This window comes from Pelecanus crispus, chromosome 6 (genome assembly GCF_030463565.1).
Source record: "Pelecanus crispus isolate bPelCri1 chromosome 6, bPelCri1.pri, whole genome shotgun sequence".
Taxonomy (NCBI): Eukaryota; Metazoa; Chordata; class Aves; order Pelecaniformes; family Pelecanidae; genus Pelecanus; species Pelecanus crispus.
The window spans coordinates 9,351,278-9,365,305 of record NC_134648.1 but is presented as its reverse complement, the minus strand read 5'-3'; the positions used below and the strand labels follow the sequence as shown (position 1 = coordinate 9,365,305).

At 49.4% G+C, this 14,028-nt stretch overlaps 1 protein-coding gene across 1 annotated transcript in view; it reads left to right on the top strand.

Moving 5' to 3' along the window:
- Positions 1-10,225, top strand: part of PAX6 (paired box 6) — a 14,133-nt gene extending 3,908 nt beyond the window's left edge. The window contains 9 exon segments of the mRNA XM_075711828.1: positions 160-201; positions 295-510; positions 1,043-1,208; positions 5,311-5,469; positions 6,297-6,379; positions 6,663-6,813; positions 6,936-7,051; positions 9,146-9,296; positions 10,140-10,225. Coding sequence (XP_075567943.1) covers positions 160-201; positions 295-510; positions 1,043-1,208; positions 5,311-5,469; positions 6,297-6,379; positions 6,663-6,813; positions 6,936-7,051; positions 9,146-9,296; positions 10,140-10,225 — 1,170 coding nt within the window.
- Positions 10,226-14,028: the final 3,803 nt, after the last annotated feature.

Below are 14,028 nucleotides of genomic sequence, written 5' to 3'. Positions count from 1 at the left end.
AAGAATGACGTTTTGAGCGGATTTTTTTTTTCTTCCAAATGTTTTTAAAGTATCACTTCTGTAGAGGGTAGGGCCACGAATGTAATTTTTTTTTAAAGAAAAAAAAAAGACTCTCTCAGTAAGTTCTCATACCATTTAAGGTATATTTTTGTGTTATAGACCCATGCAGATGCAAAAGTCCAAGTGCTGGACAATCAAAACGTAAGCTTGTCATTGTTTAATGCATACTTAAACAATTTTATTTTTGTCTTGAAATTATTAATAATGTGATTTTCTGTCCGCTTCCCTATCCAGGTGTCGAATGGATGTGTGAGTAAAATTTTGGGCAGGTATTACGAAACTGGCTCCATCAGACCCAGGGCAATCGGAGGTAGTAAACCGAGAGTAGCGACTCCAGAAGTTGTAAGCAAAATAGCGCAGTATAAACGAGAGTGCCCCTCCATCTTTGCGTGGGAGATTCGAGACAGATTACTATCAGAGGGGGTCTGTACCAACGATAATATACCCAGTGTAAGTTCATGAAAAAAACCTTCCCGTGTGCCGTGTACAATGCTGGGTAGCCGTAGCGAGCCTCTGCTTCCTTTGTTTTGATATCAGATGAGAGGATAGCAGGTTCACATCATTTGCATGTGGCAGGGTCAGACGCATTTTTTCATACAGAATCTGACAAATGCCTTTAAGGAGGGGAAAAAAAAAAAAAAAAATTGTGGGTCACCCCTGCGCCTGGCGCCTCAGGACCGCGAGCATCAGTCGAAGCCATCACTCTGGTTTTGCAGGGTTGGGTTTGGGGCTTTTTTTTTTTTTTTCTTTTTTTTCTTTTTTTTTTTTTCCTTTTTCTTCCCCCCCCTCCCCCGTGGTTTGTTTGTTTGCTTGCGCCACCGCCAGCAGTAAGCGAGCGGCGGCTGGGGCGAAGCCCCGCTTTGCGCCCAGGCCGAGCCGCCCGCAGCGCGGCGGGGCGCGGAGGGGCGCGGGGGTTGCGCGGGCGGCTCGCGGGGAGCGCGCTACCGCACTACCATTGCCTTTCCTGTCCTTTGCCTTCCAGGTGTCGTCGATAAACAGAGTCCTACGCAACCTGGCTAGCGAAAAGCAACAGATGGGTGCCGACGGGATGTACGACAAGCTAAGGATGCTGAACGGGCAGACGGGCACCTGGGGCACCCGGCCCGGCTGGTACCCCGGCACCTCGGTCCCCGGGCAGCCCGCCCAAGGTAAGGCACCGCCCGGCCGCCGCTCCCCGGCCCGGGGCGGCTCGGCCTCGCCCGGCGGAGGCGGCCCCGCCGCGCGTCCCGCTCGCCCCGTCCCCGACGGCCGCCGCCGTGCCGAGGGCACGGGCGATTTTCTGGGGTGGGCAGCTGCGGGCCGGCGGGGCCCGGCGGGCAGGGCAGCCCGGGCGCAGCCGCTGCCAGCGCCGCCGGGGCCGGTCCTGAACCTCGCCCGGGGATCGGGGCTCCCGCCCCCGCCCGGGCCGCCCTCCCGCGCCGGGGTCTCCGCAGCCGCAGCCCGGTGACCGTCTCCGTAGGGCTGACTACAGTTCCTCCTCAATGGGCCCGCAACAACTTTGTCAATATCGGAAACTGTTTGTCCTGAAGATTAATAGGTATTTGTTGTAGGAATGACAAGGGGATAATATGAAGGATAATGGGATGTTACGTTACATACTTAAGATGGTTAATGGCTTCTTTTTGAATGCGGGCTCTGTGGAGGCTCGGCTCTCCCCCTGGCTGCGGTCATTCCTTTAGAAGAGGTGTCTATATACAACAACCTGCTTTTTGTTTTCACCCCGCAAGGAAAAAAAAAATCGGTAACAGTGTGCGGAATATCTGGTACAAAGGATGTTTCTGTCACACGCAAGAATTTGTTATGGGAACAATTCTGTCGCTATGTAATTGCTCATTAGAGATCGTTTTGTTTCTCATTAAGGCGACATGAATAAGCGTCTAGTTGAAGGAGACAGCTGTAGAAATGTTCCACAGGAGACCTCTGGACACGATATGGCACCGCTTGCCAATTAGACATGTCAGTTTTAAGAGAAGAAAACAATCTATGAAGGACACTAGAAAGATAGAGCGGAGCCCTCGCTTTCCCCCCCACCCCCACTTTGGGTTTGGGTTGGTTTTTTTTTAAATTTTGTTTTGCCCGACGTCCCCCCTCGGAGCCGGGACGGACCCGACCGGCAGCCGCCCGCCGGCTCGCCCCTACCTGCGGCGGCCGGGGCCGGGCGGGGGCTGCCCCCGCATCCCGCCATCATCCCCGCATCCCCGCATCCCGGCCTCGGGGCTCCCCGTCCTTCCTTCCCTGCCCCGCTCCCGGGAGCCAAACGGCGGAGGGGAGCGCACTTTCCGCCCGTGCGGCTCCAAACGGCCCGGGCGCTCTCCGTTCCCGCCGGTTTTTTGTTCCTTTTTTTTTTTTTTTTTAAGAAAAAGAGTTAAATGGAAAAATTTAGGGCGCCCCCCTGCCTGCCCTCCCCGCCGCGGCGCGCTGTCCCCGGGCCCAGCCGTGCGCGGGTGCGGAGCGGGGCGGTGCGGGCACCCCGGGGCCGCCCCAGCGCTGCGGCGGGGGCGGCTGTGGCGGGGGGCGGCGGAGCTGCTGGGGGTGGTGGTGACACCCCCGCCCCGTGTGGGAGAACCCCGGGAGCCCTCTCCCAAATTGCAGCCGGAGCGGGGCTGGCTCGGGCCGGGGGTGCGGGGGTGCGTGGGCAGGAGAGGCGAGGGGCAGGCAGGCAGGCACGTAAAACATCCGCACCGCCAAATTAAAATTAATAAAATGGATTTCCTCTGGAATATTCATGCTCCCTCTAATGTTTTTCCCTTGCAGGGGTATGTTACTGGATTTTAAGAGTCCATTACTCAAAAAGCATAAGGCGAGGTTAGGTCTCAGAGGGGTACAAATATGGTCTCAATCTGATAAACGCCATGCAGCAGTGAATAAAATAATGGATACATGAGGGCTGACAGAACAAAAAGAGACATCTCTATCCGGGAGAAATTCTCCAGTGATTTAGTGGTTTTAGGGATCACCGAGACACTGTTTCTTATCTTCCCCCCCCCACCCCCTCTTATAAGACTAAAGCCTTCTATAGGATTTAGACACTTTCTCTTTCAACAGATGCTACAATGTTTTGATCCCAGCTCTATAGCTGAGAGGTGCCGCAATTGGTTTGCTATCTTTTTTTGCTTGTTTTCCGCCTCACTGATTAAGACACTAAGAAACTAAGGAATGATTTTATTTCCCAGCGTCTTTTTTTTTTCTTTTTTTTTTTTTTTTTTTTTTTTTTTTCTTCCAGGAAACAAATCCTATACCCAGCGTCAGATGGTCTGGCTATAGGATAATAGGGACGGACATTCACTCGCTTTCTTACGGATTAGGTCTGGAAGGTGGAACAGCCCTATTGAGATCGCTCCTTTTAGGGGCTTTTTTTTTTTAAAAAAAAAAAAAAAAAAAAAAAAGGAGGGGGGAGCTTCTAAAAAGAAGATATCTTAATTGTCCGGCGCGGGGGTTTTAAATAATCGTAAGCGAGTTTAACTCTAGGTGAAACTTTTAGCTGGCTGAAAGGCTCCCGGTGGGGGGGAGATGGGGAGCGCACCGAGACGGGGTTGCACAGCCCGTGGCTTCGCGAGTTTTAAAAAAATATAAGGGGGGGGGGGGGGCAAGGGGGGCGCCCGGTTCGCGCTGGCCCCGGGACGGGCGGCGCGGCCCCGCGGGTGCCCGGCGCTCCCCGGCGGGGGCCGCGGCCGCCCCCGCCGCCTTTGGGCGGCCCCCTCGCCCCCCGGGCCGGTCGGTGCTGGTCGGTGCGGGCGGTGGCGGGGGTCCGGCGGCGGCCCCGGGCGGCTCTGCCCGGGCTCGGCGGCTTTGTGTGCCCTGAAAGGCAGCCCCCCCCCCCCCCGCTATTCACCCGCCGCCGGCCGCCTCAATGGGGCTGCGGCCGCCCATATGGTGACCACGGCCGCTGAATCCCTGTGTTTAAATGGGGGAGAAAGTTCGGGTTTTAAAACATTTCAAAGTGGTTGAAAGGGTCCCACCAGATCCTGTCACAATTCCCCCCGAGCTTTGAAGGCCGGGGCCATTGTTCGCCGATTATAAATGATATTACTTTAAAGTTGATTTCCCACAATATTTAAAGGATGTAGCGGGAGTGTCGCTATTTATTTTTGGCGTAACTTTTCAAGGGAATTAGCATAAGTAGCCCATGCGTCCCTCATCCCGTCTCCCCCCTTTATGCGACATCAAAACGCCTCGAAAAATACGCCTTGAAAGGCGAGGGAGGGCGGATTTCGGGAGCGGGGCTGCTCCGCCCGGGCAGGACCGGCCGCGGGTGCCCGCGGAGCCCCGCGCAGCCGGCCGGGCCCGGGCCGCACCCCTGCGACCGCCCGACAGGAGAGCACAATGAAACTTTCCCCTCTCTAATGGCAGAAATTACATTAAAAGTGGTGGAAATGCCCTAATTAAAAACGTGCCGCTTAAATGGTGTGCCAAACGTTCAGCTGCAGAACAGCGTATTTAGCTAGTTAGTGAACTCGCTACTATTTCTTTTAAAATTACATGTTAAAATTTTAAAAGAAATCTTACTTTTCTCTGGTGCAACACATTACAAAGAATGGACAGTCCTTTTATCTAAATATAAAATTCCATTTTCAGCAATTATAGCCTGTTCTTGGTGATGATATAATTACAGCTGTGCTCAGTAATAGGTGTCAAGGCAATGCACACTCATACAATAGTTGAATAAAACTGCAGAACAATGCAGGCACTTCTAAATTCACAACCTTTAAAATGAAATTGACTGTGCAGAATTCAAATAAAAACTGGATAAATATTTTTTAAAAAAGATTACAAGCTTCGTTTGGTTTCTTAATAGCATTTTCTGCAAACCTATCAACATCTAATTGATTAGCTAGGAATTACTGATTATAGATAATCTGAAATACTGAACATCACTATTTTAAATATAGCAATAGGTAAATAAATGCAGCAGACAGAGGCGACTGCCATGGCACTTCAGCAGCGATTCATGGAAAGAATCGCTTTCAGGGGAAAGTATTTTTATGCGGGTTTTATTCCAGAGGAAAAACAAAATGAAATTAAGACCAGGCGATCGTAATTCCTCATCTCCGATGTTTACGATAACGCTGGAAACCGAAATGTTTCCATGTTACCCGTGTCATTGGCGCAACGTCGCTTTGATACCCGAGATGTTTTTAAGGGAGGGTGTCAGCAAACATGGCCGGACCTGCTTCCAATCGCGTTATTTCTCTGATAGGGATCTTAAAACAAGGGTACCTGCGTTTCACTTTCCGACTCTCCGTTCCGCAGATGGCTGTCCGCAACAGGAGGGAGGAGGGGAAAACACTAACTCCATCAGCTCTAACGGAGAAGATTCAGACGAGGCCCAAATGAGACTCCAGCTGAAACGCAAGCTGCAGAGAAATAGGACATCCTTCACCCAAGAGCAAATCGAAGCCCTTGAGAAAGGTGAGTGACATTTTTCCTACAGCTGAAGCAGGAGAGAAAAGCGAAACGCGCCCTGGCTATATTAAGAGCTGAACGGAAACATGGCATTCATGTGCCTTATAGATATGTATATATGTTAAGCCCGTCGCTCCCTCCACGCTCTTTTATTCATTGAGCTCCAAATATTCATCGATGGCTGCCATATGCACCGAAAAGCTGTTAAAAGGTTTTCAAAGGGAACGCGCTCGGGGCACAGATCATACCGACACATCGGTATTACACCCTGGGCTCCTCTCACGGGGGATAAGTCTCCTGCTGACCGCGCCGTGTCCCTGGCCGGGCTGCGTTGCTGTACGCGGGGAAGGCGAGGGCACGGCTGGGGCTGGCAGCAGCCCTCCGTGCCTGCCCCCACGCTCGCTGCCCGTCCCCAGCACTGCCGCTGCCCGGGGCTGGGAGCAGGTGCCCTTTTCCCTGACCGGCCTGGGCGCACCTCGCCTCTGACCCGCTGCAGATCTTTGTTCTTGTTTTCTGCTGTTGTTTAGCGACGTGCCATTTCGCTTCTTGGTGACAGGGTCAGAGCTGCCTTGGGGACCCCCTCAGCAGAGGCAGAAGCCCTCACCGGTTCTTGAAAGATGCAGCATTGCACCCAGGCCTGCCAATCCCCTTAGCAATGTTCCCCGGCAGGCAAGGCGTCCTCCTTCCTAACACACACACACAGAGAAAGCTCAGCTTTGCCTTTACAGAGATGTTTCTTAAGAGCAGAGCATAGACAGTGCAGGAACGACTCCGACTTTACAGGCAGCCACATTGACTCTTTGCAGCTAACACGGTAACATTTCCTTCTGCAGAATTTGAGAGGACCCACTATCCCGATGTGTTTGCAAGAGAGAGACTAGCTGCTAAAATAGACCTGCCTGAAGCAAGGATACAGGTACCGAGTTGCTGTGCGATTATGACTATTATTATTTTTACTATTACTATTCTAATATTGTTGTTCCTGGCTTCTCAAAGCCCAGGGCAGGCCCTATTTATGAGCGGGTATTTGTCCGTCTCCTACTGCAGGAAAATAACAGCAGCCGGGGTTTGCTTTTGCACGCTGCTTTGCTACGCTGCAAGCCAGCTTTCTACCAGCACAGCCTTGAGTTACGTGGGGGAGGCCCCGCGCCTCTAGTTCTCGTAAGGTCACTCACGTCCCTCAACCGCTGTATTTTCAGGTGTGGTTTTCTAACAGAAGGGCCAAGTGGAGAAGGGAAGAGAAGCTGAGGAACCAGCGAAGACAAGCCAGCAACACTCCCAGCCACATTCCCATCAGTAGTAGTTTCAGCACAAGCGTTTACCAGCCGATCCCGCAACCAACCACCCCCGGTAATGCCACCGACCTGCTCACGTTCATCCATCCTCTTGGGAAAATGAGACTCTGAGACTGTATCGCCGACTGTAACTGTGGTTAAACTAATGTGTCCATCTATCTGTCTATTCTATTATAGTTTCCTCTTTCACATCAGGTTCCATGTTGGGCAGAACGGACACGGCGCTCACAAACACGTACAGCGCGCTGCCGCCCATGCCTAGCTTCACCATGGCCAACAACCTGCCTATGCAAGTAAGTCCGGCGCCGCCGCCACGGCACGATGCTCCCTCGGGACTCGTCGGCCCCCGGGGCGTGCGGGAGCGCGGGGGCTCTTCCTCCCCAGGACGGGGGGTTACAGGCCCAAAAGATGCTGAAAGGAAACTGGCACCGAAGGCTCCCCCGGCCTCTGAAAAGATGCCCTATTTTGGGACAATCGCAAGGGAAAGGGCACTGTGAGTCCTGGTGCTCTGACAAGCCTTTTCCCAAATTTTAAGAGAGAAAGGATCTCAAAATTACAAGACAACAAATCTGGGATGAAAAATCCCTTTGTGGGGGGAAAAAAGAGAACCAAACCCCATGGTTAACCTATGGAACTCACTGGTGCAGTATTGTGGAAACTGCTGCCCGAATAAGCTGCTGGAGGGATCCAACCTTCTCGGCATAGGTAACGTGGCGGCGGCAGCGCATTAGGAACACCTGAGAGAGGGCAGGATGTGATTAGCATCAGTGGTTATGCCAGCTAAGCCAGAATTGCAAGAGCTGTCAATCCTCATGCCTGAAAGCATTAGCTGATCACCAGCTGGGTTAGGAAGAAATCTGTTCCTTTGGGGTTTGTTTCTATAGACCTTTCAGATGCAAAATTCCTCCTTTTTTAATGGTGGGGTTGGCCTAGGAAGGTGCTGGCCAATTACGGGAGTTTTACAGCTTTGTCTGAGGCACGCAGCATTGACCACTGCTGGAGACAGGCGAGCAGATTAGAGAGCCTGACTCCTTCGCTGCGGCAATTACTATGTTACTAATTGCTGAACCAAAATTAACCAAATAAAGTTAGAGTCGCGCAAGTCCGTGGAAAGAAATGACGTCGGCTAGGCTGCTATTTCGTGACGTTGGAGGCCGGTGGTGCTGTTCCCGGCAGCAGGCTGAGAGCAGATGACAAAAGATCAAAAGGCTGATACGGGAGGGGACCCTTGGGAAATCAGGAGACCCCTGATTCACTGCTGGGCACCTGGGCAGGGACCTGGCATGTGTGAGCTGCTCGGGAAAGTCCTGCCTACGTGATGCCACGTGATGGCCACGCGATGTCAGAGCAGGAAATTTGGCAGCCGAACCGTCGGCATCTCCCTGTGGATGTGGGGCGCGTTGCTGGTTCTCCAGGAGCACAGCATGTGTGCTTAGCGAGCAAGGCTGTCAGTATTTTCAGAGATGGCGTGTCAGGGATGTGCGGATGGAGGAAATATGTGCAGACGTGTCGAGTCTTGTGCGCTCAGAGCGGGAATTACTCATCCCGCTTCCTGCTCCCCTGCTGTCTCCCTGTGTCGGGGTTACACTGGTCCCCACTCCACCAGCACCCCGGAGCAGGAGATGCCCCTGCCTGGTCCCGCCCTGGCACTGGGCCACCCCTCACTCCCTGCCCCCAGCTGCTCTCCCCCCAGGCAGGAGAAGTTTTAAGGGCTGGAGTTTAGGTAAATGGAGATTTACCTGGGATCTGCTGGGGTGCTGCTGGCACGGGTTTGGGGTGACTGCGGCTCTGATGGGGTATCAATGCACATGTATGTGTGGGTTTGGGGTGATGGAGGCTCTGAAGGGGGATCAGTGCACACATTTGTGACACCCCAACCCCACACATTGTCTCTGCGTATGTGCAACCTGCTCGCAGTTGCAGGACCAGCCCGTGCGCCTCAGCGGAGTAATTTTTAGTTACACCCCTAATGGTTTTTAGTTACACCACCAAATGCAAGGTTAGATGCCAGCCCTGTTCTGTCTCTCTGTAGCTGCAAATGGCAGGAAACATCTTTCTTCTAGATAAGCACAAACAAGGGCTTTGGTTCCTTGGCTTAGGTACGCAACACCTTCGTTAGCGTCTAGATGTAGGGATCTGCTCGCCAAGGGTGTCTGAAAAGGCGCAGGGGACCGTCCATGTTGTTTCTGTAGACTAAAACCTCAGGGAAGAGGCTGCTTGGTTGAGCTCCTAAATAGGGATTTCCATCTAGGTCCCCACATTTGAAACTGAAGCTCATTTTTGCTTGTGCACGCTGCTCCTGCGGGCTGGCACATCCACCCAGAAGAGCGTAACGTGGTGCTGACCTCGGCCGATCCTTAACGCTGTTTTGTCCTTTGCTCCCATAGCCCCCGGTACCCAGCCAGACCTCCTCCTACTCTTGCATGCTGCCCACCAGTCCATCGGTGAATGGACGGAGCTATGATACATACACCCCTCCTCACATGCAGACACACATGAACAGCCAGCCGATGGGCACCTCTGGCACCACTTCCACAGGTGAGTGGCCCCGCGCTCCCCTCGCCTTTCTGCCAGCACGGCTTCCTTGCTCTGGCCATCCATTTTTTCACATGTATTTGCTGGGAGGAGTCTCCCCATCCCTGGGAGAGGTCTCTCTGTTGTGTTTAGTAGCTGCCAAACCAGGCAGAAGACAAAAATGTATCACCTTGTAGGCTAGAACAGAAAATCTGACTTTTAATCTGCTGCTGAAGGGGTAGATGAAAGATGGCTGATTAACAGAGGTGGTGTTTGAATAGCGGTGCCGTGGAAAGCTCTTCAGTGAGGCCCTCATCCCGCAAAATCTTCCCTGTGTAATTAAATTCTAAAGCAGCATTTATTTCAATTTTAGATTTCAGCGGAGCTACTCATACCAGAACGTGTTTTTACAGTGTCTGTGTCAGAGGCTATTTTTTGCTAAAGATTTGAAGTTATCAGAGAGGCAGGTAACCTGTAGAAATATTAACCTATGCATAAGAAGGCAAAATAGGGTAAAAAGGGGTAAGTGTCAGCATAAGCAGGAGCAAGCCAGACACACTTAAAATGAATAGAAATGTTCAGTGTATTTTGGGCTGAATTCCCGATTGATACAAATGAGCCGAGGCTCTAGCATTTATCTCAAAGCATGACAGTTTATTTATAACAACAAATCAGTGAGATGTGCATAGGATTTTAAAATATACCCACCCCCCCCCCCCCCCCCCCCCCCCCGATTCTGCAGGCCATCTCTGCTGATGGCAAGATTTAATACTTACCGGAACACAAGCACAAATCTGTGAAACTGTAAAGCAAAAATTGTGCTGTGTATAGAAAACTAAAATATCCATTTTCCCCCTCAATTTTCAGGTCTCATTTCCCCTGGAGTGTCAGTTCCAGTTCAAGTTCCTGGCAGTGAACCTGATATGTCTCAATACTGGCCAAGATTACAGTAAAACATGTGTTAATTCCGTAAATGACTATATGGACAACAGTTGGATGTTCAGCAGTATTTTATAAAGGAAGAATGGCTCTCAGAGTACTTCTGTACTGCAACTGTGCCCTATGCTGTAACACATGGAAAAGACTTTCACATGGACCTTTGTACACTGAAGGCATTATATCAGTTGGAACAAATCTTCATTTTGGTATCCAAACTTTTATTCATTTTGGTGTATTATTTGTAAATGGGCATTTGTATGTTATAATGAAAAAAAAAAAAGAACAATGTAGACTGGATGGATGTTTGATCTGTGTTGGTCATGAAGTTGTTTTAAAAAAAAAAAAAGGAAAAGGAAAAAAAAAAGAAGCCATGATCAACAAGCTTTGCCACGAATTTAAGAGTTTTATCAAGATATATCGAATACTTCTACCAATCTGTTCATAGATTATGGATTGACGTTCCAAGTTTGTATCATTCCATTGCATATAATTAAACCTGGAACAATACGCACTAGATTTATGTAAGAAAAATATCTGTTGGTATTTCCAAAGGTTGTTAACGGCTGAAGCTAAGTGCAAACAGGGGTTAAGAGAGAACTTCGATGAAGAAAGAGTTTGATAGATAAAAGGTAGATTGTGTCTTCGATATAATCCAATTTGTTTTATGTCGAAATGTAAGTATTTGTCTTCCCTAGAAATCTCCCAGAATGATTTCTATAATAAAGTTAATTTCATTTATATTTGACAAGAATATTCTATAGATGTTTTATACACATTTTCATGCATCATACGTTTCTTTTTGGTCGGCAAGAGTTAATTGTTCTTAGATATAGTTGTACTACTGTTCACAGTCCAATCATTTTTGTGCATCTAGAATTCATTCCTAATCAATTAAAAGTGCTTGCAAGAGTTTTAAACTTAAGTGTTTTGAAGTTGTTCACAACTACATATCAAAATTAACCATTGTTGATTGTAAAAACCATGCCAAAGCCTTTGTATTTCCTTTATTATACTATTTTCTTTTTAACCTTATAGTGTGGTGTTGCAAATTTTGTTACTGTGTTAGGTTAATCTCATTAAGTTTTATTTTGAATTTATTTTCAGTTTTCAATAAGGAGGGATTCTTAAGAAACGTTTTTATAGACTTTCAGCACTTCCACCAGCCTGTAATTTGGGCTAACAAAAAGAAGATAGGTTCACGTATCTAATTGCAGCTGAGAGCAGGAGGAGGTTGTTTATTTAGCTCGGGTTTCTGGGGATGCTCTAAATGAGCTCCAGAATCCAGCAGAATTTCCAGCAGGGAGTTTGCATCGTGCCAGTCAGCGGTGGAGATGCGATGCGTGCCTGTGTCTATCTGTTGTAATTATACATAAAGTACGTATAGACACATATACACACAAATATGCATTCCTGACTTCTAAAAATTGTTTTTGTTAGGACGCTTAAAAAGAAAAAAAACAAAACCCAGCTGTGTTTTTAACAGGCTCTTTGGGAGAGTGAATACCATCCCTTTATATTGCCACACAGCACAATCTTAGTGTAATTTTCCATTGAACTTGTAACCTGGTTAATACCTCAATGCGCTTTGTGTGAGGGTTGTTAGTGTGGGCGTGGGTGGAGAGCTGCATGTCAAGGAATAATGAGAGAAGACAAATCAACAGGCAACAACAATGCGAGCTGGGACTGGCTAGTGAAAGCTAAAGGCCTTTAGTCACTGGCAGGGAAATCTAAACATTCCCATATCTATGAAGCTCGCTCATTGTGGTGCAGTTGTTACTTGCGATGCCGTGCTGAAAAAGGGATCTCATGATTAAAAAGCCAATGTGCGGGGAGTTTTGAGTCAAAGCACAGGCTTCACAAGCAGCCTTTGTAAAGCAAAGATACTATCTAGGCTGGTTATGTTTTCCTTTCGGCATATTTGTCACTGCAGATAACACTTCACTGTAAACTTGGAGTAGCAGAGTTGTGGCGCTGAGGTAGTCGCGATGCTGCAGACGAGATTAAACGCACGTAAACTCCGAATCCTTTAGGGACAAAGAGCTTAAAGCATGAGACGATAGTTAATAAAATCAAGCGCCCAAAGCAAGCAAAAATGTGCAAAATCATCAGATTAAAATCTTCCTTTTTAATTGATACTGGTCAGTTGTAAGTATATTTGTAATACCAGCACTAAGTAGTTTTAATTGCCTGGAATCCATCCATTGGCAAATATTAATGAAACGTGGATTTTTTTTTTTTTATTTATATATATTTTTATCAGACATGCATACACACATTACATATTACATGATATGGATAGATTGCATTAAAGACCACAATAGGCAGGTCCCTTCTTGCAGAGCTAAATCGATTCTGGGAACAATTAATTACAGGTACAAACCCAGCATTTATATAGCCACTTAGGGTGTTTATACCTACTAATGCAGTTTGTTGTCTAAATGCCAACTTCTGCTCAACCAGGAATGGAAATGAGCTTCTTATCCCTTCCTCCCCCAAGAGCTTTTGTGCCGTGGTTGCCGTTCCTGCAGGTGCCGATACGCGAGCAGAGGCAGCTCTCTGCAGCTCTTCCCTGCCCTTCCTGGGCTTTCCCAGCCCTGCAGCTTTGCCACCTGCGATCCAGCTGCTGGTGGCCTCCATCGAGCCATGGCCAGGTCTCTACGCCCCTTCTAAAGCCTTCTTCAGGGCAGGCTGTGCCGCAGGGCTGCAGCCTTTCACAGCCCCGCACCTCTGCAGTCGCAGCAACGCTATAAAGCAGTCGCGTGTGCGGGTGAACCTTGAGCTTATTTTGGTGACAGGCTAGCTAGCTGCAGCAGAGAGGAGACATTTCTGGCTCACTGGCTCGCTGTTGTGCCCTGTGGAAGGAGGTCGGTGGGGAAAAGTCTCTGGCTGGCTGCACTCTGGGAAGAAGTTAGGGCATTTGGTCCGCAGAGCGTTGCTTGCCTTGAAGAGCCGCCGCCGTGTGTGCTGGGGGCTCTGCGGGTTACAGGCAGCCGCGCACGGCACGTCGCGTCCACCGCTCTGTCGAGAGCCTTTTCCCCAGGGCGCGTCGGGGTGCGGGGCCAAGCATGCAGGGGCTCCCACGCCTGAGCACCGGTGCCAGCTCCCGGCTGCTCGCTGGGGGCCAGGCGAGGCCCCGGAGCAGCCCCAGCGCCCAACCCGCCTCGGAGCGCCGCTGCAAACGGGCGAGGGGGTTGCATGCGGCTGCGTGGGGACGTGCTGCCTCGCCACATACCGCTACCAGCCGCACGAGTGAGAAATGAAAAACTTCAGCATGCTTTGAACAGCCTCTAATACCCATTTTCATCCTCTTTCTTCTTCTAGAGCTGCATTACTTATGAAGACTGAAATCTGCTGTAATATATTGCTCAGCGTAACACAGCAATTTCCAAGGGTCTCCTCTTTTTACCACTGAAATTAGCGGGAGTTTTGCTATTGATTTCAATAGGAAGGAGCCATTTCTGTGTATTTGGTTAAAATGTATTTCATAATAACACCTTATACTTTATTTATAAGCCCCTCCTAAGGCATTTCACAAATTATAGTCACACAGGAATTGATGTGTGAGCGCTGTCTTAATAACACTGTATTTTGTATTTCAAATATTGTGTTCTAGATACAATATTTACATTTACAAGTGAAAAGGCTGCTAACCTAACAGTTATTGTTCAGAGCAGACAGATGATGAGCCATACATGCTGATGGCGAAGCAGACATGCATGCGGTGACATACGTGTTGGAATTGCCTCGCGCCGTGCAGATAGAGTTTTTAATTGTTTTTAAAAGGTAAGCACGAGTCGGCATGTGCCCTGCTCCAGGA